The following is a 27,869-nucleotide window of genomic DNA, read 5'->3' as shown; positions in this document are numbered from 1 at the left end:
TCTGCCTGGGTTGTAATGGGTTACAAAGGGGTTGTAAGTACCCATTTGTTAGTTTGTTAGGGCCTATAGATATTTTAAGGCAGGTCATCTGTTGGGCCTTCCTCTCTTCAGCCAGGTGGCCCCTGTGGACTCCTCTACAATCTGGTGCTCAAGCCTATTTGCCTCAAAGCACCCTTTACTGAAAGTATATGTGATTGAAGTTTGTATAAATCCACTGTATTCTCTCATAATTAGACTGACAATCAGATTTACTGTTTGGGGGCCAACAGAACACACCAGGGATCATGTGTCCTTTGGTATGTCTTAGGCACTGATAGCAATTTGTTTCCTTACACTTTGTGTTCACTTCTTTAACTGGCCTGGTTCACTCTGCCAGATTTCTCCCCTATGACGTTGATCTTTCCCCCCCCATCTTTGCTAAGGATCTTAGATTTACTGAGTGATGTGCAGAAGCATCACATTTCAGCTGGAAACTTCTTTCTTCTGGGTTTCTCTTTGCTTGTAGTTTCTGGTGAGGAGAACCAAGCCAAAAAAATGTAGCTTCCATTAATTTTCCTTACACTTACCTTGAAGCCCATTGATAAAGGAATGTCATACTCTGCCTGTTGCAAGTATTTAATAAAAATTAAACATTGAGGCATGAAAGCAGCTATGATTCCTTGAGGAAGGGCATATCCTGCATGTCTCAGGTGCCTATCATTGGCTCTAAGGTGTAAGGAAATTTAATTGGAGCTACATTTCCCCACGTGAACGAATTACACCCTTACATCTCTAAGGTTGTTAAAGATGGAAGGTCTCCTCTTCAGTAGCTTCTTCCTGCTGAATCAGTTCCTACCGATGAGTGGAGGTTGGCCAGTGGAGAATTTAGTAGGAGTTGGAAAGGCAAGGCAGCTGTCTTTAGAGTTGATAACATGTGGGAGTTTCTATGAGTAGAAAGAGTCATCTGTCCCCTTGATGTTCTGCCACCAAAAGGGTCTCATCACCAGGTGGTGATGCTTTATATTTTCAGAAAATGAAAACAAGATTCACATACTTGACATGTTTGTGTGTTAAAATCCTCAAATGTAATAGAGTCGTAGATAGAAAGTGCAGCACGTGAGGTTGTCACAGACAGGAACCTTGATTGGCAGCCAATAAGCAGATCAGGGGGAATAACTTCCAAAGGAGAGATGCACAGAGCAAGAGGGAGGGGCGTGATCATTTCCTTTTATTTAAGATTTGGGTGGACAATTAGGAAGTGGAGCCATGTCATTTTCTCTGAATTGGGCATAAGGTGGCACGCATGCCTTAGGAGAACACTTCCGTACATACACTATGTGTTATGTAAATGAGGTTTGTGCTCCCCCTTGGGTGGAGATTTTGGTATTACACGGGGGTCAAGGTAACTGTCCTCACTCCATGAGTTAACCCAGTCGTCCATCTGCATAGGTATGAGTCAGGGGTTAAGCGCAAAGTTGCCATGCCCAAGCTCTTCCTTACGGCGGTTGTTACATGTTGTTGTATGTTTTCTGTTTCCATGACAGGAGACTGTGCCCATAGGGTGTTTGCCAGAAGTAAAAGACAAGGTAGAAAAAAGAGGTGAAGTAAAATGAAGGAGTATGGTCTGTGGGTACAAGTAGGTAAGCGGTGAAGAACAACTCTTGGAGTCTAGCTGGTGACATTAACTCCCTCTTGCCTCTTAGGTGCCATTATGAACTCTGCCAATGGCCACTTCATAACTGTGGTTTTTATTGCAGACACTGCTGACCTTCAGGGATGTGGCCATCGAATTCTCTCAGGAGGAGTGGGGATGTCTGAATCACAGTCAGAGGGAACTGTACAGAGATGTGATGTTAGAGACCTATCGACACCTCCTCTTCTTGGGTGAGGATATCTCCTTCTAGATTTCCCAAACCCTGCTCAGGTTTTGTTCCTTCCCTTGAAGAGTCTCTTGGAAGCTCCCCCTTTATATGACTGGGACTCAGATGCCTGCAGCAAGGGAAAGAAATGGGGATTTGTAGACATAGAGAAATATCTTCATGATATTTCCCTTTCAGCTTTGGCCTCCTATCTTTTAAAGGTACCATCATCATTTTTGTAGATAAATGGCAATTCTAAACATTGAGTGGCATAAGACGGTATGGCCCACATCTTAAACTCCAACTTTTACTCCTTATTGTATTGGTAGCACTTGGAAGGCAGGCCATGATGTGAATGTTTGAAAGTCCTCCTGCATGTTGTAAAGGGACTTTTTCTTGTGCAACAGTGTTTGGGAAATCAATTTTTAGAATTCTCCCATGTCCCTGTTGTCTGCTGAGTACATTACCGCGTCGAAAGGTAGAAACTCCAGCAATAATTATATTCCTTCGTTCTGATAAACAGGTCTTGTGTCAAAACCAGACCTGGTCATCGTTTTGGAGCAAAAGAAGGAGCTGTGGGGTGTGAAGAGAAAAGAGACAGTAGCCTCACACCCAGGTAGGTGGGAGTGAAGCACACGACACAGGTGAGGTCCAAATGTGAAGGAGGAAGATGGATCTTACAATGTTGTTCAGGTAGCTCTCCTTGAATGGAAATTCATTTGTAAAGCCGAGTTTTATGTCTTCCCCTCTCACAGAGGGACATCTGCTCTCTAACACATCATGTCTTTGATTCTCCGAAGAGTCTCCTTCAGCTCCAGGGAAGGTCCACCATATCCATGGTGAGGACCTCCATAATCTGAGAGCTTCTCCATTGCTGTGAGAGCCCTAGAAGATCTCTCTGTATTTCTGAGGAACTCTATGCTAAGTCATTTTTAAATTCTGTTTTGCTGCTTGTGATAAGTGTGTGAGGGTAGTGGTGGGCCCATTGGGGTTTGAGGCAGAAGCCTTGAGAACACTGGAGACAGAGATCTCATGTTTTCTGGTTTAGGATTTCCAAAGTTACAGAGGATTTAATCTTAAGTGTACAAAATTCAGGCTCAGTAATTTCATAAGATCACAGAACATGTCCCTCAAATGAGAAAATCTAATCCTTTATTTCACCTCAAAAGTTTATGTGTCTTTGTAGTAATTAAAATTTGAAAAATCCACTCTGTGTTCCACTGCTCAATGGTGAAATAATTTAATGTATCTATGTGTTTCGTAATTACCTATATATTAATGTCATAAAGGAGCTAGAACATTTACAAGTTAGAACCCACAGCCTATAATAAAGTCTCCATCATTACCTTTATTTCCTAGTAATTGCATTATTTTATAATTTTGTATAGTTGGAAGTTCCTGTGAGTTTTTCATATGTGTCTTCACTTTCTAAAAACTTGTATATGAGATGCATCTCTGATTTTTTTAAATCAAAAGTTCTCTATGACCTGGGTATGTGCCTTGTAGGAAATAGAGGGTGACTGAGTGGCTCAGTCAATTGAACATTGGACTTGGGCTCAGTTCATGATCTCACAGTTGGGGAATTGGATCCTAGCATGGGGCTGTCTGCTGTCCATGTGGAGCCTGCTCTAGATCATCTGTCCCCTTTCCCTTTGCCCCTCCACTGTTTGCATGATCTCTCTCTCAGTAATAAATAAACTTTAAAAACAAAAGGAATTGAAGTAGATAATTACTAAAATCCATGTAAAAAAAAAAAGGATTGCTCATAAATGTAATCTTACCTCAGGAAAAATTAATCATGAGATTATTCTCCCACTTTCCTCATCATGTATCTGAATTTCATCCCAAATATTTATTTGATTATGAAGTGATTGTCATTATATATTCCAACTTTGGCAGTGTTTGTTGATTTAGAAAGGTTTTTTTTAGTCACCTTGGTTCTAAAGAATGGATTATACCCTACACTCTGTGTAAGAAGAGGAATATCTTAAGAAAATAATTACTTTTTAATGTCTTTTACATGCTTATTTGTAAAATTTTTCAGTAGTTGATTTTAATGAATATCTTTCCTGTGAACTGCCAATGAAGACATGACAATTCAAAAGCTTCTTTTTCATGGGTCCGTAGTTGCGGTTTAAAATTATAGTTACATAGTACATTTCCTTTGAAAGGATTAATCTATTTCTTTTATGTAGACTGGTTGGAGTTAAATTTTGTCTGATTCTGGCTTTGCATTCTATAATAATGTGCTTTCTTTTGTATGAAACATTCCACACATGAGTTCGTTGTAGTTTCATTTACTTGTATATCTTGTTACAGGATGTCAGTGTTCATCGAGTACATTTTAAGACCATGTGAGTTGAAGTCAAGTGTGAATCAGCCATGCCCCTTACCAGTAAAATTATGTATGTACTTCTTTGTATAAATATGACCCATACATAATTTGGGACTCATCTTATTTCTCTCTTTCCTTGGTTAGTGGTCAGTGAATGTTTTATCATGTCTCGGTGAATTGTCATAATAATAGACAACTAATGTCTTGGTCAGTTGTCATAATAGACCATTAATTTCATCTTATATTTATTGGTGACTTTATATTCTCCTTGCATGAGAGAATCTCTTTTAAGAATTGAAAGTAATTGTCCAACATTCTATATCTCCAGAGTACCTGAGTGACTCAGTCTGTTAAACGTCTGAGTCTTGAATTGGGTTCAGGTCATGAACTCAGGGTCATGAGATCGAGTCCCATGTCAGGCTATGAGGTGAGAATGGAACATGCTTGGGATTCTCTCTCCCTCTCCTCCTGCCCTTCCCCTGCTCTCTCTCTCAAAAAAATAATTAATTAATTAATTAACAAGTAATAATAATAGTAATTCTCTATCACTGTATCAAGTTTAGATTTTTTTTATTATAATCTTTTCCATAACTTTTATTATGAGGATTTTTTTCTTACAGTTTATTTGAATTTTATTTTTTTTTACTTACATCCAAATTAGTTAGCATATATTGTAACAATGATTTCACGAGTAGATTCCTTAATGCCCCTTACCCATTTAGCCCACCCCTCTCAACACTACCTCCAGTAACCCTCTGTCTGTTCTCCACATTTATGAGTCTCTTATGCTTTGTCCCCCTCTCTGTTTTTATATTATTTTTGTTTCCCTTCCTTTATGTTCATCTGTTTTGTCTATTGAAGTCCTCATATGAGTGATGTCATTTGATATTTGTCTTTCTCTGACTAATTTCGCTTAGTGTAATACCATCCAGTTTTATCCACGTAGTTTCAAATGGCAAGATTTCATTCTTTTTGATTGCCGAGTAATACTCCATTGTATAGATATACCACTTCTTCTTTATCCATTCATCCATCAATGGACATTTGGGCTTTTTCCATACTTTGGCTATTGTTGATAGTGCTGCTGTAAACATTGGGGTGCGCGTGTCCCTTCAAAACAGCATACCTGTATCCCTTGGATAAATACCTAGTAGTGCAATTGGTGGGTCATAGGGTAGTTCTATTTTTAGTTTTTTGAGGAACCTCCATGCTGTTTTCCAGAGTGGCTGCACCAGCTTGCATTCCCACCAACAATGCAAAAGAGATCCTCTTTCTCTGCATCCTTGCCAACATCTGATGTTGCCTGAGTTGTTAATATTAGCCATTCTGACCAGTGTAAGGTGGTATCTTATGGTGGTTTTCATTCATATTTCCCTGATGATGAGTGATGTTGAGCATTTTTTCATGTGTCCGTTGGCCATCTGGATGTCTTCTTTGGAGAAGTGTCTATTCATGTCTTTGCCCATTTCTTCACTGGATTATTTGTTTTTTTCAGTGTTGAGTTTGATAAGTTCTTTGTAGATTTTGGATTCTAACCCTTTATCTGATATGTCGTTTGCAAATATCGTCTCCCATTCTGTCTGTTGCCTTTTAGTTTTGCTGATTGTTTCTTTCGCTGTGCAGAAGGTTTTTATTTTCACGAGGTCCCAGTAGTTCATTTTTGCTTTTGTTTCCCTTGCCTCTGGAGACTTGTTGAGTAAGAAGTTATTGTGGCCAAGATCAAAGAGGTTTTTGCCTGCTTTCTTCTCGAGGATTTTGATGGCTTCCTGTCTTACATTGAGGCCTTTCATCCATTTGAGTTTATTTTTGTGTATGGTGTAAGAAAATGGTCCAGGTTCATTCTTCTGCATGTCGCTGTCCAGTTTTCCCAGCACCACTTGCTGAAGAGAAAGTCTTTATTCCATTGCTTGTTCTTTCCTGCTTTGTCAAAGATTAGTTGGCCACACATTTCTGGGTCCATTTCTGGGTTCTCTATTCTGTTCCACTGACCTGCGTGTCTGTTCTTGTGCCAGTACCAAACTGTCTTCAGGATTACAGCTTTGTAGTATAGCTTGAAGCTCTGGGATTCTGATGCTTCCTGCTTTGGTTTTCTTTTTCAAGATTGCTTTAGCTCTTTGGGCTCTTTTCTGGTTCCATACAAATTTTAGGATTGTTTGTTCTAACTCTGTGAAGAATGCTGGTGTTATTTTGATACAGATTGCGTTGAATATGTAGGTTGCTTTGGGTACTATTGACATTTTAACAATATTTGTTCTTCCATCCAGGAGCATAAATCTTTTTCCAATTTTTTTGTGTCATCTTCAATTTTTTTCATAAGCTTTCTATAGTGATTTTCAGTGTATAGCTTTTTCACCTCTTTGGTTAGATTTATTCCTAGGTATTTTATGATTTTTGGTGCAAATGTAAATGAGATCAATTCCTTGATTACTCTTCCTGTTGCTTCATTGTTGATGTATAAGAATGGAACCTATTTCTGTGCATTGATTTTATACCCTGAAACTTTGCTGAATTCATGAACCAGCACTAGCAATTTTTGGTGGAATTTTTAGGGTTTTCCACATAGAGTGTCATGTCATATGCAAAGAGTGAAAGTTTGACTTCCTCCTGGTCGATTTGGATGCCTTTTATTTCTTTCTGTTGTCTGATTGCAGAGGCTAAGTCTTCCAATACTATGTTGAATAACAGTGGTGAGAGTGGGCATCCCTGTCTCATTCCTGACCTTTGGGGGAAAGCTCTCAGTTTTTCCCCATTGAGGATAATATTAGCATTGGGTCATTCATATATGGCTTTTATGATCTCGAGGTGTGATCCTTCTATCCCTACTTTCCTGAGGGCTTCTTATCAAAAAAGGATGCTGTATTTTGTCAAATGCTTTCTCTGCATTTATTGAGAGGATCGCATGGTTCTTGTCCTTTCTTTTATTGATGTGATGAATCGCGTTATTTGTTTTGCAGATATTGAACCAGCCCTGCATCCCAGGTGTAAATCCCAGTTGGTTGTGGTGAATAATTTTTCTAATGTATTGTTGGAGCTGGATGGCTAATAACTTCTTGAGGATTTTTGCATCCATGTTCATCAGGGAAATTGGTCTACAGTTCTCCTTTTTAGTAGGGTCTCTCTCTGATTTTGGAATCAAGGCAATGTGGCTTCATAGAATGAGTTTGGAATTTTTCCTTCCATATCTATCTTTTGGAGCAGCTTCAAGAGAATAGGTGTTAACTCTTGCTTAAATGTTTGGTCGAATTCCCCTGGAAAGCCATCTGGCCATGGATTCTTGGTTTTGGGGAGATTTTTGATTACCAGTTTGATTCCCTTACTAGTTATGTGTGTGGTTCAAATTTTCTATTTCTTCCTGTTTCAGTTTTGGTAGTGTATATGTTTCTAGGAATTTGTCCATTTCTTCCACATTGCCCATTTTATTGGCATATAATTGCTCATAATATTCTCTTATGATTATTCCTATTTGTGCTGTGTTGGTTGTGATCTTTCCTCTTCATTCTTGATTTTATTTATTGGGGTCCCTTCCTTTTTCTTTTTGATCAAACTGGCTGATTTATCAATTTTGTTAATTCTTTCCAAGAACCAGCTTCTGGTTTCATTGATCTGTTCTACTTGTTTTTTGGTTCTGATAGCATTAATTTCTGTTCTAATCTTTATTATTTCCTGTCTTCTGCTGGTTTGGGGTTTATTTGCTGTTCTTTTTCCAACTCCTTAAGGCATAAGGCTACGTTGTGTAGCTGAGATCTTTCTTCCTTCTTTAGGAAGGCCTGGATTGCTATAAACTTTCCTCTTATGACCACCTTGCTATGCCCCAGAGGTTTTGGGTTGTGGTGTTATCATTTTCATTGGCTTCCATATACTTTTTAATTTCCTCCTTAACTTCTTGGTTAGCCCATTCATTCTTTAGTAGGATGTTCTTCAGTCTCCAAGTATTTGTTACCTTTCCAAATGTTTTCTTGTGGTTGATTTGGATCAAATTTAGAATTTTTATCCTTAATTGTGGTGCTATTCCCATGACATGTTTTGGTACCATTCTCATTAACTTGTGTGTCTTCTGTAGTATTTGTTGCTTAATAAAGATTACTTAAAGCAACTTCAAGGTATAAAAACTCATTTTAAACTGATACTCTAAGTTGCATACACAGTCATTTTACTTTTCATCTCCACCCCTGTGCCCACCTTAACTTACTGATGCCACAAATTCTATCTTTTCATAGGTACTTTATTACCTACATTTATGATTTTTTATACTCTTTTTTTAAGTTTGTTTCTTTTTTTATTTATTTAGAGCAAAGGATCAGGGAAGGGTCAGAGAGAGAGTGGGACAGAGGATTGAAAGAACGCTCTGATAGCACAGAGCCCGATATGGGGCTCAAACTCATGAGCGGCGAGATCATGATCTGAGCTGCAGTTTGATGCTTAACTGACTGAGCCACCCAGGCACCCCTGATTTTTTATACTCTTACTGAAAAATGTATTGTAGCAGAAATTAAAATGACTTGTTCTAACTCATTACAATGCGACAGGTTTCTATAATTGTGTAGTTTTTTTTTAGATTTCGTAATGCGTTTTTATTTTTGAGAGAGAAAGAGAAAGCACAAATGGGGAAAGGCGGAAAGAGACAGACACAGAATGCGAAGCAGACTCCCGGCTCTGACTGGCAACACAGTGCCTGACGTGGGGGTAGAACTCAAGGACCTCGAGATCATGACCTGAGCAGAAGTCAGTCACTTAGTCAGCTGAGTCACCCAGGCACCCCAATTGTGTATTTTTTATATTTAGCAGAGAGCTTTATGTTCTCATGTGGTTTTAGTTACTGGTTACAATCCTCTTATTTCAACCAGAAGGATTTGCTTAATATTTCCTGTAGGACAGGTCTACTTGGAAACTTAGACTGGTTTTTACTTGGGAAAGTCTCCATTTCTACATTCATGGAAAACAGTTTGGCCAGGTAGGGTATTCTTAGTGGACATGTTTTGAACTTTCAATACTTAAATACACTGGCATTTCTTCCTATAAGATCTACTAATCATCCCACTACTAATCGTATAGGAGCTCTCTTGGACGAGACAAGTTGCTTTTGTCATGCTGGTTCAACATTCTCTTCTCGCCTGTGAGTTTGATAGGGTTAAATATAAGGTGTCACTGTGTTCACGTCTTGATATTTATCCTACTGTGAATTGACTGAGCTTGTTGCAATTGTCTCTTCTTTCCACATACAAGACTTCAGCTCTTCATGTCAATGCTCTGCCCCCTTTCCCTCCCCGCTCCTAAGGGGTTCCCATAATGTACATATTGGATCACTTGTTGGTGTTCCATGAGTCCATAGACCCTGTCCTTTGATTCTTAGCAGGTATTGAACACAAGAGTACTTTAGGTTGTCTGATTCTTTATTCTACTTGACCAAGTCTGTTGTTGGCCCCTTAGTGTATTTTTAAATTCAGGAATTGTACTCTTCATCTCCCAATTTCTTGTTCATTATTGGTGATATGTTCTGTTTCCTTGGCTTTACATTTTGGTCATGAATAGTTTTCGTGCTATCATTTAGTTAGCTATCTATTTTTCTTCTTCCTCCATGAGCATCTTTATGGTGGTTATTTTGAATTCCTTGTCGGGCAATTAATACTACTTTATTAATTTAGGACCAGTGTTGGAGATATATTTTGTTCCTGTAATTGGAACGTGATTTCCTCTTTCTTTGCATCCCTTGATATCTTTGGGTGACATTTGGTAATTAACAAACAAACAAACAAAAACAACCCAAACAAACCATAAAAACATAACAAAACAAAACAAACGAAGCCTCTGGGCCCTGGATGATGGACTTGATTTGTAAATAGGAACACAAAATAGAGTAATTCTGGGGGGAGTGACACACGTTCTGGGCATTTGTCATGTCTGAATTTCTGTAACTGCCAAGTTTAGAAATGCGGTTACTTTTTAGAGCCCGTGATACCTTCCCCTCTCAGTTTGTCTTCAGCTCTGTAGTCTCTCCCGTGTTTGAACAAATGCTCACCTTCAGTCTGAGCAGCCAACACAGAGTATCCAGAGGATGCTTTGATTCCTTCTGATTTCCATGTCATGAATGACAGGAGGGAACCCGTCAGGACAGCGAAGAAGCCAGATCATCGAACATACATTTGTTTCTGTCCCCAACAGAGGGAACACTTTTCTCACTGTGTTGCCATGGAGTGTCGGGGAGGGTGAGCAGCTGTTGTAGGCAAGTGTCCACGTGACTCTTCTTCATTTGTACTTGACTGTGTGTGCTGTATTCTCCTAATGGGCTTCTGGAGCCCTCAAAAAGGTCCTTTGGTCTATTTTTGTCTCCATGGAGGAGCAAAGTCCTGGTGCTTCCTATTTCTCCATGCTGGTCGTATCCTATCATGGGTATTTTTGCACATTAGCGTACTTACATATATGCATGTCAGTGTACTAACTGTGATGACTGCTTTTGTATCTCTTAGTTGTATCTTTCCATAACACCCTAGGCTTGTTGGTAGACAAACCAACAAGAGTCCTTTGGTAGAGTGATATGGGAAGAAGTGGACACTGTGGTCCTGACTATTTATACTTAAGGGATGATGGGCAAGGTGATGGGGTGCAGGGAAGTGCAGAGTGTTTACTATGATGGGTATAACCAAACAGGAACAATTATCCGTAATGAAATGCTACTGCTAGAAGAGATCAAGGATAGAATACCTTCTGGGGAAAACCCCACCTTAAGTCAGTTATTTGCAGAACAGTGTCTTTGAAGCAGTAGTCAAAAATCCATTTTTAAACAAACATATTCTCTGGAAGGACGTTTCAAAATGCTGAAAAGTCATCTCGTCCATACTGAAAATAGTCACTGGAAGTATTTCAAATATAAAGTTGGATTAGCCATTCCCTGAAATATTCTGAGAGTTAGGCATTTGGAAAGGAAGATAAAAATTCTAAATGTGATTGATTTGAGAAGCCCTGTTTGGAGGGTTCATTATACTTCCACCAACATGTAATCCCCCTGTTCCCAAGGCTCTGATTTTGATAAACACAGGAGGGTTTAATCCATACATCACTGTTCAATAGTTACAATATAAGACTAAATTTGGAGCAAGTATTTATGTGCTGTGATCTTAGGAAGGCCTTGAGTTGAGCCCTCTAGCTTCTGTAATTACTGTGTGTTTATAGAGGAGATAGGGGGTACAAAGGCACTGAGTGTGGGAGAAACATGAATCCAGGGTGAAATATTAATAGACATGAGAGAACTCCATTTCCAGAGAACAAGTATGAGATTAGGAAATGTGGAAAAGTCTTCTCTGTAACCTCAAATCTGATTGTACATGATTGTATCCACACTGGATAGAAGAGTTACAAATGTAATCACTCTGTACAGCTTTTAGCTAGTCTTCAAAACTCACTCAACAGCAGAGATGTATTTCATAATGGGAAGAAATCTAACAAATTTATACAATGAGGCAAAGTCTTTACCACTCAATACACTTCTACCTAAGGAGGTACATACTGGGGAGAACGCTAAATAAATGTATTTAAATATATATAAACACACACACGCCCGGCAAAGTTGTTAAGCCCAACTACAAAATTTCTGAACATCAGCAAGAGTACACTGAATGAAACCCTACAAATGTAAAGAATGTGGTGAAGCATTTAGTTTGTAAGCAAAACTGTTCAAAATGAGATAATACATCCTGGGGAGGTAACTTACAAATGTCAAGAATATTGGCAACCTCTTTCCCTGGAACTGAACCCTTCCTCAGCATCAGAGAAAACATACTGGATAGAAACCTTAGAAATGTAATGAACGAGGAAGTATTTTGGGTTTTAATATACACTTCAGGAAAAACCAAAGCCTTTATAAAGGATAAAAACTTTACTAAGATGTAGACATTTGGCAAAGTATGGAATGAAAAGGCAAATCTAAATAAAATGAGAGAATTCACCCCAGGAAGCAGTAAGTCAATACCACTTTTCAGACATGATTCTAAATCAGAGTGTTTATGGAAAGGAAAATCCAAAGTTGAAACCTGGATATCACTTCCATCAGTGTAGGCATAAGGGGCACTAACCCCTCCATCATGGAAAATCTGAGTATCTCTTGAGTCCTCGGAACTTAAAACCATACCTACTATTCCATGGAAATAGCCTATTGTTGACCCCAAGGCTTACCTACAACATTACCAGTCAATCATCCCATTCTTAGTTGTCTGTGGTATAAATGGTATTGTTAGAATTAAGGAAACTTGAGAAAACAAAAGATTAAGAAAACTATAATGAAAACACATTTACAGTAGTGAATGGGTTTATATTTTTTGAAAACCTGTGTATAAATGGACACACACAGTTTACATGCATGCTATTGAATGGTCAGGTGTATTTTTAAGATGTCTGAAAGGATCAAGGCAGAATGGATGTCTGCAGAAGGACAATTATTCTCAGTCTGTCTCCTTTTTTCTATTGTCCATATTTGAGGGTTTATTTAACATGGCATATATTACTAATTTTACCCATAAATCATCTCATGCTATGGCTTTAGTGCTTCTGTGCATGGAAAATGATTTGATTTGTGTTGTCTCACAGACATGAGGGACTCTTTTATGATAGGAAATTCATGTTTACCTATTTTTTCCTGGGAAGATTAAGGACTCTGGTATGTCCTACATAGGAAGGAATCTTACATGCGGATGCTGTTTGTGATGGATATATAAGAGTGACATCAGCCACCAAGAAGTGTTCAAGGCATCATGTTTTGCAAAAAAATGCTTGACAGAGAAACGTTCTGAATTTAAATATTTTGCCAATTCGTGTGTAGAAAAAATACAGTGGTAGCTCATAAACACCTGAGTATATCGTCATAATAGCAATTGTTACAAGTCAAGAATATTAGTTATGTATCTGAAATCAAGAGATTTTCACGGATATCTGAGGAAAGTATAGCTAACTCTTCTCTAAAGGGGTGAAAGATGATTGTCGATCTACTTTTACTCAATAATTAGCCTTAGTTTGAACAACATGGAAAGTACAACTCACAAATCAATACATTAGAGGAAAAAGAGTGGTTCTTGAAAGATTTCAATGTGTATTTTGACCAAGGATCACACAGTGATTTTGTAGTGGTTTGTTAAGAGTCTATTTGAAATTAATATATATTCATTAATCATCCTGAATGGATTTGAATATGTTAACACGGATTTATACTGAAAGAAGTGGTATCCTAATGCAAACTTAGCCTGCCCCATCTTCATCCAGGTTGCAGGTAAACAGGAACACAAAGTACACTTGACTCTTATACAAGATGAGTTTGAGCTGTGTAGGTCCAACTTATAGGCAGATTTATTTATAGTACAGTACTGTAAATATAATTTCTCTTCCTTTGAATTGTCTTAATATTTTCTTTTCTTGGGCTTCCTTGGTGGAAAACTGAGTAAAACTTCTTTAGATACTATTCTTTTCCCTTCTCAGGAGTGACCTCATCCAAGTTACTCCCTTTAGGGGAACAATTTGATGAGGTGAAAACTTGGAGAACCGTGAGTCATGGGTCGTTTTCACATTTATTTCAAGGAAAGATGGACAGTGCTGAGAGTTTAGTAGATGTTCTAACTGTAGGAAGAAAACAGTATTCCATTAAGAGTGATGATGTCGCTCAAGATAAGAGATAAAAAAAATCTAGGCTGAAGCATTGGCATGAATTCTTCATGTGGGGAAGGACATTTGTCCTAGTCTGCATGAGTGACTCAGAATTATAGAAGGGTAAATTTTACTCGTTTTCTTTCCAAATCCTCTCTAGTTCTTCTGTCTCCTCATCTCCATTCCAGTGATGTAGCCATCACAGTTGTTCTTTCCTGTGCTAGGGAGACTGCCCCCTCCCACAAAAGCCATGCTGGCGCTTCTTGGTTCTTAATGGCTTAGAATTTTTAAGTTTTTAAAAAGTATATTTAATTATCAGAGAGAGAGAATTGGGAAGGGACAGAGAGAGTGAAAGAGGGAGAACCTCAAGCAGGATCTGCACTGTCAGCACAGAGCCTGATGCACAAGGCTCAAGCTCATAAACCGTGAGATCATGACCTGAGCTGAAGTCAGATGCTCAACAGACTGTGCCACCCAGGTGCCCCTAGAATTTTTTAATATAAAGGAAAATGGTAATTGAATCAACTGAGCCATCTCTAATATTGCAATACATTGTTGACACCACTTCAATGGAAGGAACAGGAAAATACCATCAATTGTACACAGGATTCCTTCAGGCACTTGGTATGGAGAGAATTATGAGGACAGATAAAACATGAGGATAGTATGCTTTGAGAGGAAGATAGGTCTTACTAAAAGCAAATATGAAAAACTCCTGAAATGTGATGAAAGCTCTGACAAGAAGCTCCCTTTGGTCACTCCAAGGTCTTTGAAAACTTCTTCTTTTTTTTTTTTTTTTTAACGTTTTATTTATTTTTGAGACAGGGAGAGACAGAGCATGAACAGGGGAGGGTCAGAGAGAGGGAGACACAGAATCCGAAACAGGCTCCAGGCTCTGAGCTGTCAGCACAGAGACCGACGCGGGGCTCGAACTCACGGACCGCGAGATCATGACCTGAGCCGAAGTCGGCCACTTAACCGACTGAGCCACCCAGGCGCCCCTCTTTGAAAACTTCTTGTGATGAACAAATGTGACAGAGATGGGGACTTGTGAATCAACACGGTGTTTTTCTGGGATCGAGGGAAGTCTGATTCTTTCCTCATGATTTATTTAATTATGTAGTGGTACTGTGGACCAAATGCTATGGATGCCATAGACAACTGTACTTTCCCAGGCCAAGATTTGTGGATATTAATGGAGAGGAGAACATTGTGGACATACTTAAGGATGTCACATGCCAGAGTTGGTGCTGAAAAGGAAGAAGGCTGCTGGACACTAATAATCAGAACCAGCAAAACCTGTGGGTAGTTCCTCAAAGCACTGGCATCGCAGGAATATAAGCCCAGCATAGGTCTGATCCAGTGTTGATGGGTGTTCTTCCAAGGATCCTGACCCACAGCTGGCAGAGACCTCCCTCCAATCCACTCAACCCTGTGTTGAGTCGAGTCTGTGCTCCGAACTGTGTGCAGAGCACTGATTCCTTGGGAAGATGGTCACCAGTCACCGGCACTGAGCATATTTCTGCTCTAAACAGCCTACCCAGTTTTTGGTTAGATGTCCCTATGATGTTTCACAGCCTACGCTGTCCTTATACCCATTTGGACCTGAGTGGGAAGAGGATTTCTATCAGTTGTAGAAACCAATAAAATAAAGTAGGGTAGCATGTTCTACCCACATTTCAACTGGTTCAATGGAAGGAGAAGAATTCATTTTTCAATACCTGTTATTTGGGGGTATTGAGATTTCCCCAGTGATGTCTAATGTGAATCGTTGCCAGCTGAGCTTACTATGAGAATTACTGAGTGGGAACTACCTCTGTCACCATTTTTATGATGTCACTCCTTTGTGAGGAATGTTTTTATCTCTCATGGGCTAAGAAAGGTTTCCCTATACACATGTATTTATATTTGTATACTTAATACAAATGTATGTGTGTATAACTATGCACACACACACTAAGATTGTTTGTCATCCAAGGAGTATAATATTGAAATAGTGTAACTTGATATTGAAAATAACACTATTAATACAGTGACAAAGTCCTTTCTTTTTTTTTCTTTAAATTTTTTTTTACATTTATTTATTTTTGAGAGACAGTGAGAGATAGAGCACAAGTGGGGGAGGGGCAGAGAGAGAAGGAGACACAGAATCTGAAGCAGGCTCAAGGCTCCAAGCTGTCAGCACAGAGCCCAATGCGGGGCTCGAGCCCATGAACCACGAGATCATGACCTGAGACGAAGTCGGACGCTCAACTGACTGAGCCACCCAGGAGCCCCCAAAGCCCTTCTTTTTAAAGATTATTCTATATGATATATTGCGTTGTTGCTTGTTTGATTGGTTATGACTACATGGTTGTTGTCTTTTGCTTCTTTTCCTATTTTTATCGTCTTCTTGTAGGTATAGTTCTAGGAAAATTCCAATGTACTATCTTCAAGCAAAGTCTTGTGCTACCAGGGACATATTGTTTACTTGGGTGACTTCCACATCATTCAGATTAGTCTCATGGACTCTGGTTTGAAGGAGCTTAAACTGAAAGCTTTCAAATAAATTTAGTTTTTAATTTTCCTCTGTATGTCACTGTCAAATGAGCAACAAAACATCATGAAGGAAACATATTTTGGGTACTGTTGTGGATATCCAAACACAACCATACATTTGCTTTATTCAGAATTGTTCCTATTTCTTGAGATTGTGTTGTCAGCTTATGATGTGGGCCAACAGCATGATTTTCATCAAGTACAAGCCCAAGGAGTGTGTCAAATACATTCATAAGATCAATGTTTCCCCCATATCTTCACCGAAATTCAGAGCCATCTGAAGTATTTTTGTCCTGTGATCACTCCACTGTTTCATTTTATATACTCTCCTCCATCTATTATCTCTGGGTTGCTCTTCCAAATATGCCCTGTTGATGGTTTGTGAACACCTGCGAATTCCTACCCTTTTCTCAATTAGCAGCTCTTTCATTACAGTGAGTTGTGATTTCATGGTATCCAGGACCTGCTTTGCCTGGGTAAGGAGAACAAAATCCTCTCATCTTCTCTGATACATGTATATCATACGCTTTTGCACAGTTCAGGTGTGTCTCCACCCATCTCCCTTAGAAAGTTCACTACAGAAATTTAAGGTAGATCATCACGGGAATTAGGATTTCTTTACCTGGTTGAATGTAAGGACACCCCCCCTCCCCCCCCCCCCGGCTGGGACATGACAGAAGTGAATGCTACAGGCCACCTAATTTTTCTTCATTGAATCATGTTAATCACAGTCTTGGAATATATTTCCTGACATGAATAGATTTTATCCCATTTCCTGTGTTCGATTCATGAGTGTTTGATGAGGTGGTGGACACGAGGGAAAATTAGGCAGGAGCCAAATTTAGCCAGGGTCAAAGTGATTGGAAAATATTGTTAGGAGATGGTTCTCTATGGGTTTAAGCTTTTTCATGAGTCATGGATACAAGCATTGAAAGTTCTTATTCTATGCCACCACTTATGTTTGTATATAAAAAAGCTTTGGAATATAATGATAGTATCTTGCTCTTAGATAGAGGACAGGTTTGTTTCTTGGACACGAAAACACGTGTCTGCTTCATCGGCAAAGGTTTGAGCAGATATGCTAGATATTCTTTGAAGATACTGAGTTTCCTATGTCCAGGGTCTCACAAACCCACTGTATGTGGAGCATCTACCTGTAGGAGTTGGGGGTGGGGGCTGACAAGTGATATTAGAATGATCAAGAAGTTTATGGTGTTAGGTGTGTCATGAGCCATAAGATCCTTGGGGGTTGATCTAGGAGTCTCCTATCTTCAGCCGGGATTGGAAAATTGTTACAGACCAGCTGGTTATATTATGGAATGTGTAGAATCATGGAATTTTATAGTTCTCGAGATTCTCCATGGATTTTATCAAACCAAAGCAGATATTCATGGGTCGGTTTCTCCTCTTGTTTGTGCATTTGTTTTGTTATTTACTTGTACATTATGTGAAACAACATAATATTCTTTCTTTGACTTATGTCACATAGCATAATACTTTCTAGGTCTATCTATGTTGTCACAAATGGCAAGAAAGGACAGCAAACCAGAAATACCTGGTTACCAGAGTGGAACAGGGAGGGAGCGTGGGCAAAATGGATAAATGGGATAGCGAAGGACAGGCTTCCAGTTAGGGAGTTAATAAGTCATGGTGATAAAAGATACAACACAGGGAATACATTTGATGTTATTATAACAGCACTGTATGGTGACAGATGGTAGCTCGCTTGTGGTGAGCATAACTAACCCTGTAGAGTTGTCAAATGACCAAGCTGTACATCCGAACTGCTGTAACATTGTGTGTCAAGTATACTTGAAGAGAAAAGAGAGAAAACAAAGTAGTTACCAATCCACCTGTACATGTATAGGTTAATCCATTTTGTTAAGAAGTTGTCTGTAATGAAAGCTAACCTACTCTCCAAATCATGCTCATCCTAGGTGTTCATAGTAAGATGCAGACTTAGGAAAGCTAATTTATCTTTATCAAAATGGAGATAAAGGTAAATTGCTGGAGGACAGGTAAGACATGGGAGAGAGGAGAGTGTGCCCCGCTGAGTGGAAAGGTGAATAGGAGCATCTAGAGGAGTCTGGAGTCCTCACTGGCTGAGCATCCCAGGAGATACATGAAGAACAGTCATTTCTGTGAGAGCTTCTCAAACCGCTTGCCCTGCCGTGTGCTCTGTGTCATCTCTCCTCTCCTAAAGTGCCTGTAATAATGGGCACATGTCTTCTGAAGGCTTTTCTGTGTAAGTGAATTCTTTTGGGAAAACGCCAAATTGCAACTACACTTTATGTCCATGCTCATTTTAGTCAAAGTCAGATTTTGGGAAGAAACCTGAGTTGAAAACACAAGAGATCCTGTAGCATGAAGCTGTGGGAGTTACTAAAAGGACAGGGAAAACTTGATATTTTTAAAGGTTATGGAATTGATAGGCTCCAAGCTAAGAAATGTAACATTGCAATCAGAAGCAGTTGTACCTGCATCGCTGGGTAAAAGAGGCAACTACTTCCAAGAATATGTTTGGCATGGTGACTAGAAGGAGGAGAAATAAAAGTGGTTGACCAAGTTCTCCATGCAAGGGTGGAGGCAGCTTGAATGAAAAGAGAAGAGAGAGAAGAGCCTTAGGCTCACCTATTTTGTCCTCTTCCCCATGTTTAAGCATCCTTTGAAACTGTTCATTTCCTGTGATGCAGGCCTGGAATTTTATCTGGGGTATATGTTCTACAACCTAGAAGGGGCAGTGTGCTTCTGATTATAGAAGTATTGTGTGGTTTTGTTTCATTTTGTAAATACACGTAGTGCCCATGACTGAACTCAAGCTGAATTCCATGGAGACTTGATTCAACCTGTTGGTTCCACTTGAGGTGTGGGAACCAACACTTCCCTCTCTTCCCTCTCTTTTTCTACCACCTCAAAAGGATTCACATTTTTACCATTCTTTGGTTAAACCTGAGAGACAAATGAGGTAAAGTAGTCATAGATTCAGCTGGCATTAAATAAACTCTGCCTTTCCTCTTCTATGTGACAGGATGAATAACATTTGTATGGAGAGGTTCCTTGCTCTGGGCACACTGAAGGTGGAATATAAGAACATCATCCTGAGAGAAAAACATTAGATATCAGTCAGCAGGAGAACTGGGGCTCCTATCAGTATGTTTTCATGTTTACTTTTACATTACGATTTACTTACTTGCTGCTCTGGACATGTATTTCCCAGCAGTTATTATATGTCCTTTCAAGAAAGCTGGGTACCTGACACAACTGTGAACCATTATGGATCTCTGCAATTCATTTGCTCTCTGCTTTCAGCAAGATCCCTCCATGATAAGTTAATATTTTTTTCCCATGTAATGTTAAATTCCTTGGGAGGATTTACTGAAAGATGTGCATAAATCACGCCATTTAATCTGGAAACTGGCTTCTGTGTTTCATGTTGTTTTTAGTCTCTTTAGAAAATGAAGGCTCTTATGTTTGCTGGAGATACTAGTGTAGAAAGTGGAAGTTGTAAATCAGTCAGGCCTTGCTGCTGAAAATTCCCATTGGATTCTAAACTCATGTCACAGATGGACTGTTCCTTATCACTTCTCTGTTGCTCTAGAAAAAAAATAATTATGCATCATATATACTCAACTTCTTAAATATTTAAAATATAATTCAGCAGAAAAGATCAATGGGACAGAACTTTGAAAACCCTAGGGGATTCACAAACAATAGCTATGTCAGTTGTACCAATGTGAGTGTTGGACTCTGTGATTTGTTTGGAGGACACAAAAAGCTTCCTCCACAAATAGATCCGTATGTTTTAAGCCCCTGAAAATATTTTTGGTTTAATGACCAAAACAGTTTAGTTCTATCACATTTGTTTTTTTATTTGATTTGTAATTTTCGTATTTTGTGTTGTTTCTTTACTGCTCTCTTTGGGTTGATGAATTCTGTGGTTCAGTCGTGTTTGTGTTACCTTTTTCACTTTGGAACCTACTCTGAACCTTCTTTTAGTGTTTCCTCTGTATAGTGGTCTGTGTGTTCCAATAGACAAATTAAAAGTCAGGCAATCTGGGCTAAAACTCAAGCTCCACTAGGACTACAGTTTTTCCAAGATATTCTTGTGAAAGATGAAAAACACATATAACGTTCACATCGGTCACCGTGGACTCATGGGGGAATTTATGAAAAAGTGTTAGAATGGTTTGTAGTGTGTAGTAAATGTTCAAGAACACTTGTTGTTACTGTTCATGAGGTTACAAGTTGTAATTTTCCCAACAATCTTTACGTTCAAAGTCATCATGATTTCTTCTTTTTTCTTTTCTTTCTTTTGTTTGTTTTTGTGTTGGTGCTTGTTTGTTTCCTTTGTTTTGTTTTGGAATTTAAAAGCATGTCTTTGAACCGAATATGTTAGCATCACTTGCAACTTAAAGACATATGGAAACTCAGACATCAGCCTGAAATCCAAGTCAGAATATGAATTTAAAGAGATCTTCAGCTCATTGTCCTACACGTTAACATTGGTGAAGTACACATGTAGCTCAGCATCACTTGTCCATTATTGTAGGCCTGTCTTGATGTCTCTAGGATGTTATTTTGATAACTATGGCTTTGTAGTATGCTTTAAATTAGGAAGTGTTTGCCACCAAGTTGCCCTTCATTTCTGGGATTATTCTGGGTATATGTTATCCTGTGTCATCCATATGAATGTGTGGATGGATTTTGATATATCAGCCAAAAAATGATATTGGAATTTTGATTAAAAATGCATTAAGTGAGTAGAGCACTTTGAGTACTATTAACTGCTCAAGTATTAAGTACTCCAGTCCAAGAACTCGGATATGTTTCCATTTGTTTCTTCTTTCAATTCCTGCACAATATTTCGCAGTGTTAAGCTAGGTTTGACTTTTATCATTATGTTAAAGTATAAACATTTTTTTGTATGGAAACACAACTAATTTTTTTTAACGTTTATTTATTTTTGAGACAGAGAGAGACAGAGCATGAATGGGGGAGGGTCAGAGAGAGGAAGACACAGAATCTGAAACAGGTTCCAGGCTCCAAGCTGTCAGCACAGAGCCTGACGCGGGGCTCGAACTCACGAACCGTGAGATCATGACCCGAGCCTAAGTCGGCCGCTTAACCGACTGAGCCACCCAGGCGCCCCACTAATTTTTATGCGTTGCATTTGTATTCTCCAAATTTATAAAGTGCGTGTGAGTTTTATATATAGGGATTCTTCAGAGGGGAGGAAAATGGCAGTGGAGTAGCAGGACCCTAGGCTCCTCACATCTCATAAACACGACTGGATAACTGACAAATCATTCCAAAAATCTCAGATATGTGCCTGAACACTGACAGAACAAAGTCCCCATCTTAAGGTAGAGGAGAGGCCACACACACTCAAGATGGTAGAAAGCTTAAAGACATGGTTTAGGGAGAAAAGGATTGTAGTGCTGCAGAGGGTAGGGAGCCACAGTCAAGGAGATCACCTGAGACAGGAGCACACACAGGAATGCATAAGGAGAACATTTCCCCAAAGCCATTGGCTGGGAAAATTAGAAGGACTGAATTTCATGAATTTTGGCAACTAGCCTATCTTAAATGCTGGAGTTTTAAAGATCATTAGGCTTGGCTGGGATAGAGCGAAGAGGGCACTGTGCTGCCTCTGGAAAGAAGACAGACAAACAACCTTGGGTCACTCAATGTGGCAAAGTCCTCTGAAGAATGCCTGGAGCATACAGGGTGGGAGATTATTCACTTCACTAGAAACACCGCGCTAACAGGCAAAATTCTCTGAGATGCCTCTAGAGGAACTAAAGACCTAGCTGGAGCCCCTTCTCTCCCCTGCCCCTGAGCCTAAACACAGAGCCACCTGAGGGAAGTTGCTCAGTAGAAACCGTACATGTCTGCCTTGCTTACTCCAAGCTCCCACCTCCCTATGTTCTGTTGGGACTGCCCTTCTCTGTCAAGCTTGCCTCATTCCCAGCAAGGTCTGTCCCTGCCCCAAGAGACCTGCACAAGTTGCTGACCACTCCACATTTCCTGACCGACCAAACAGTTCTGCAGGGCTTCAGTTCTGGTGGAGTTGATGTCAGGTCTCAATTCACAAGCAGACTGCAGCGCATCTAGCTATGACTTACCATGTTCAGGCCAGGGACCCTACACTGTCCATAGCAATCAAGGAGAACATCTGCAGGCCACTGAACTAAATGATCTATGTGAGACATAACTGTCTTTTCTAACATACAGAGGAAGGCAGGGCCTTAGACAAAATGCCAAGGTGGAAGAAATTATCCAAAGTCAAAGAACAAGATATAGTCATGAAGAGAGATTTAAGTGAAATGGTTATAAGTAACATGCTTGATGGAGAATTGAAGGCAACATTCATAAGACACTCTCTGGGTTGAGTAAAGAATAGTGAGAACCTTACCAGGGAGCTAGAACAGCTAAAAAGAATCAAACAGAGAAGAACAGTGCAATGAACAAGATTGAGGGACACTTGGGTGGGTCATTGAATTAAGCATCCAACTCTTGATTTTGGCTTAGGTTATGATGTCACGGTTTGGGAGATAGAGCCCCAACTTGTTCTCTGCAGTGACTGCCTCTGGAGTCTGATAGGGATTTTCTCTCCCTCTCTCTCTGCCTCTCTTCTTCTTTCACTCTCTGTATCTCTCTCAGAAAATAAACAGGTTTTTTTTTTCTTTACTGAAAAAAAGATTGGAAACAGGCTTAGCAGTGAACAGCAGGCTGGAAGTACCAGAGAAATGACTTTGTCACCTAGAAGAAGAAAAAAATGAAGAAAAATAATGACTCTAAGCAAAAGACGGGAGAAGAATTAATGGAACAGTATTGACTCGGGAAACTCAGAGACTCCATCAAATGTAATAATATTTGCATGATAGGAGTCTCAGAAGCAAAAGGGAGAGAAAAGGGGGAAGAACATTTATTTCAAGAAATATTAGCAGAAACCTTCCATAATCCTGGAAGGAAACAGACCTCCAGATCCAGGAGTATCAAAATAAATAAAAGCAAAAAACCAAAAAACTATATGCTGCCTCTAAGGACTCATTTAGACATAAAGTCACCTGCCGGTTGACATGAAGAAATGAATAAACACATACCATACAACTAGATATCAAAAGAAAGTCAGAGTGGCAAAACTTGTATCAGACAAACCAGACATTTTTTGTTCTTCTATTGTGTTTATCCTGCTTGGTGTCAGAGTATTGCTGGCCTCACAGGATAGTTTTGAATGTGTTCCTGCTCTTCCACTACTTGTAGGATTTTGAAAAGATTATCTTTAATTATTATTTTTTAAATGTTAGTTAGAATTGACCAATGAACGCATGTGATTTTTGGCTTTTCTGTGCTGAGAGATTTTTTATTTTGATTTCAACATTTATTCTTCTTGTAGGTATAAGATTTTTGATTTCTTGGGTTTAAGGTTCATAATTCAATCATAGTAACTTGTGCATTTTTAGGAATTAAGTGGAAGTCTTTTTTTTTTTTTTTTCATGTTTCTTTCTGAGAGAGACAGAGTGTAAGCTGGGGGCAGGGTGTGCAGAGACAGGAGACACAAAATTGGAAGCAGGCTCCAGGCTCTGAGCTGTCAGCACAGAGCCTGATGCAGGGCTCAGACTCCCTATCCCTGAGATTAAAACCTGAGCCAAAAGGGAACAATGAACTGACTGATCCACCCATGGGCCCCAGTGGATTTCTTTTCTAGGTTATTTGATTTGTTAGGATATCGTTGTATATGTAGTTGAAGCATTACCAATTTTGTTATTTTTCTTGTTACATGGGCATTACTTTCAAAGTTATGTTACCTTTTTATTCTGGTCTCTATTTCATTTATTTCTGATGTTTCCTTCTAAATAAAATAATTTCAGATTTTGCTTTGTAATTTCTTCCTCTACTAAATTTCAGCTAACAGTCTTCCTTTTCTAGTTCCTTTTGGTGTAATGTTGTTAATTTCAATGTTTTCCTTAACTGAACCATTTATGGCATTAAAAAATAGAAAACTTGAAAGCAGTAGAAAACCTAGCAGAAATAATTCAAGCAATGACCAAAATAATACAAAATAAAAATAAGGATCCTTTAGGGCTTTCTATAGATCGTGTCATCTGTGAACAGAGATAATTTTTTTTTAGGAGTTTGTAGCCTTCTTTACAGTGGTTATTCCTTTCATTTGGTAACCTGGTAATGCTGGTACCACAGAGAGTATTTTCATATTTTCCCTTATCTTCACTCCTTGGAAATACTCGAGGAGATTTAAAATACTTTCTCATGAAATGCTTGTTTGAATGATCCACTGAATTTATCGGACATAGCACTTTTCCTTGTTTGGAGTTAGTTTTGGTCTTAGTTTTACTTAGTTTCTGGTCTTAGTTTTACTGTATGCTATTTTGTTGATTTCAGTTTTATGTTTAAGTTTCCTTCTGTGGTAATTTTGGCCTCATGTGGTACTTTTCCTGATCATTTGAGGTATAGGAAAATGATTTGTATGATAACATGACAATACTACAGAATTACCTATTAGGCTATATGGTCAGTGTGTTGTGTGCAAGTTTATGTGTCCATGGAGGAATGAAGTCCTGATGATTCATTCTCAAACATTTGACCAACATTTTCTGATTGATTCTAAGGTTGCACAATAGAAGTCTTCAGTATATTCATCTGAGAGTAATAAGTAGGATGATTTTACTTTTCTGTTATTTGATATCTTTCAGCTGTATCTTCACAATGCACCCAGAATGTCCCGCCAAAGCCGTGCTTAGAACCTTGTCTCCAAAAAGTGTCAATGGGTGAACATAGTACCCATGAGAATTTACACTTAATGATAGACTGGGACAACGATGGGGAGAATGAAGGGCATCAAACATATCATGACGGACATTTCCAAATGGAGACATCTGCCCATGAGAAGAATCTCACTGCCCCATATGGTGAAGGATATAAAGCATTTTGTAAACCCTCCCCTTTTAAGTTAGCTACTTCTACAAAGCAGTGTGTTTCTGTCACCAAAAACTCAAGTCGAAGATTCAAACATATTTATTTGTCGAAAGAAAACTTGGAAAATCTGGAAAGTTACCTCATTCAGGTGGAAAATAAGTATTTGAACCAATTTGAAAATAGGATTGGATTGACCTTTCAGACAACTGCTTCTGGAAATCATAGATTTAAAAATGAAGATGAAAGTGTAACGAGGTGTCAATTTGAGGGGCATGTCAGAAAGGAGTCAACCCTACACAACTACAAGAATATTTTCAATGGGCATAGAATTGCTCCTTGCAGTGAATCTGAGAAAACATTTAACCAGGGCTCAAATGTTAACAAATATCTGAGTACTCATTTGCCAGACAACCATTTTGAATGTGATAAAGGTGAAGAAGTTTTGCCTCAAAGATCTAAACATATTATACAGAAGAGTATGCATATGAGAGAAAATCCTTATAATACCTGTGGGAAAGATCTGAAGGAGTCCTCCAGTGTTGGTGATCATCAAACAATTTGTGTTGGAAAAAACACATACACGTGTAATAAATCTGGAAGTGTGTTGAGTCAGTCACAAAGACTAAATGCACATAAGACAATTGGTCCTGGAGAGAAAAGGTACACTTGTAAGGACTGTGGCATAGTCTTTCATTGGCACTCGGCACTATCTCAACATCAACGAATGCATGCTGGAGAGAAATTGTACAAATGTGAAGAATGTGGTAAAACCTTTAAGGACTGCTCATCACTAAATAGACACAGGCAAATTCACATCAAAGAGGGACTTGACAAATATCGGCAATGTGGCAAAGACTTTAGCAGGCACCCCTACCTTCTTAGACATCAGAGCATCCATACTGGAGAGACCCCTTACCAATGTAAAGAATGTGGCAAAGCCTTTAGCCAGCGCTCAAACCTTACTCAACATCTCAGAATTCACACTGGGGAGAAACCTTACCAATGTAAAGATTGTGATAAGGCCTTTAGCAAGCACTCAAACCTTACTCGACATCTCAGAATTCACACTGGGGAGAAACCTTACCAATGTAAAGATTGTGATAAGGCCTTTAGCCGGCACTCACACCTTGTTCAACATCATAGAATTCATACTGGAGAGAAACCTTACCAATGTAGTGAATGTGGCAAGGCCTTTGGCCAGCACTCACACCTCACTCAACACCACAGAATTCATACTGGAGAGAAACCTTACCAATGTAAAGAATGTGGCAAAGCCTTTAGCTTTCATTCAAACCTTATTGAACATCTCAGAATTCATAGTGGAGAGAAACCTTACCAATGTAAAGAATGTGGCAAGGCCTTTAGCTACCACTCAGTCCTTATTCACCATCACAGAATTCACACTGGAGAGAAACCTCACCAATGTAAAGAATGTGGCAAGGCCTTTAGTCAGCATTCAAAACTTACTGGACATTTCAGAATTCATACTGGAGAGAAACCTTACAAATGTAAGGAATGTGGCAAGGCCTTTACCACGTACTCAAACCTTATTCGACATCTCAGAATTCATACTGGAGAGAAATCTTACCAATGTAAAGATTGTGATAAGGCCTTTAGCCGGCGCTCACACCTTATTCAACATCATAGAATTCATACTGGAGAGAAACCTTACCAATGTAGTGAATGTGGCAAGGCCTTTGGCCAGCACTCACACCTCACTCAACACCACAGAATTCATACTGGAGAGAAACCTTACCAATGTAAAGAATGTGGCAAAGCCTTTAGCTTTCATTCAAACCTTATTGAACACCTCAGAATTCATAGTGGAGAGAAACCTTACCGATGTAAAGAATGTGGCAAGGCCTTTAGTCAGCATTCAAAACTTACTGGACATCTCAGAATTCATACTGGGGAGAAACCTTACAAATGTAGGGAATGTGGTAAAGCCTTTAAGGACTGCTCATCACTAAATAGACATGGGCAAATCCATATCAGAGAAAGACTTGACATATGTCAATGTGGCAAGGTCTTTACCAGGCACTCAATTCTTATTCGCCATCTCAGAATTCATACTGGAGAGAAACCTTACAAATGTAAGGAATGTGGCAAGGCCTTTAAAGGACCCTCAGACCTCACTCGACATAACAGAATTCATAGTGGAGAGAAACCTCACCAATGTAAGGAATGTGGCAAGGCCTTTACCAGGCGCTCAAACCTTATTCAACATCTCAGAATTCATACTGGAGAGAAACCTTACCAATGTAAAGAATGTGGCAAGTCCTTTACCCAGCCCTCAATCCTTACTCGACATCACAGAATTCACACTGGAGAGAAACCTGATAATGTAAAAAGAATGTAAATCAGTGCCTGTAAGTGGTGCCCAGCCCTTACGGGACATCAGAAAATTCCTATTGGAGAGTAACCATACAAATGTAAAGAATGTGCAAGCTCTCCCTGCAAGTCACAACTTACTCCACATTCTAGTTATCACATAGGAGCCAAAGTGTGAAATGGAAAGTGGCCACACCTTTACCTGGAACTCAACTTTTGTTCGATATCACAAAAGACACCCTAGATGCAAACCCTAGAAATGTAAT

At 39.2% G+C, this 27,869-nt stretch overlaps 2 protein-coding genes across 3 annotated transcripts in view; one reads left to right on the top strand and one right to left on the bottom strand.

Moving 5' to 3' along the window:
* The window catches only part of LOC109260584 (zinc finger protein OZF-like), a 153,559-nt gene that overhangs the window by 20,219 nt on the left and 105,471 nt on the right, over nt 1–27,869 (bottom strand). The gene's annotated exons all lie outside the window — the stretch shown is intronic.
* LOC109260582 (zinc finger protein 420-like) lies at nt 787–27,841 on the top strand. Its single transcript, XM_053906447.1, is given in 5 exon segments — nt 787–882; nt 1,737–1,863; nt 2,362–2,458; nt 11,774–11,827; nt 25,882–27,841. Coding segments are annotated over 5 exon segments (2,124 nt in total). The 3' UTR covers nt 27,632–27,841.

The sequence above is a fragment of the Panthera pardus genome, unplaced genomic scaffold (genome assembly GCF_024362965.1).
Source record: "Panthera pardus isolate Hobbes unplaced genomic scaffold, ASM2436296v1 HiC_scaffold_18, whole genome shotgun sequence".
Lineage (NCBI taxonomy): Eukaryota > Metazoa > Chordata > Mammalia > Carnivora > Felidae > Panthera > Panthera pardus.
Note: the sequence above shows the minus strand (reverse complement) of the source record. Positions and strands in the feature narration are given on the sequence as shown.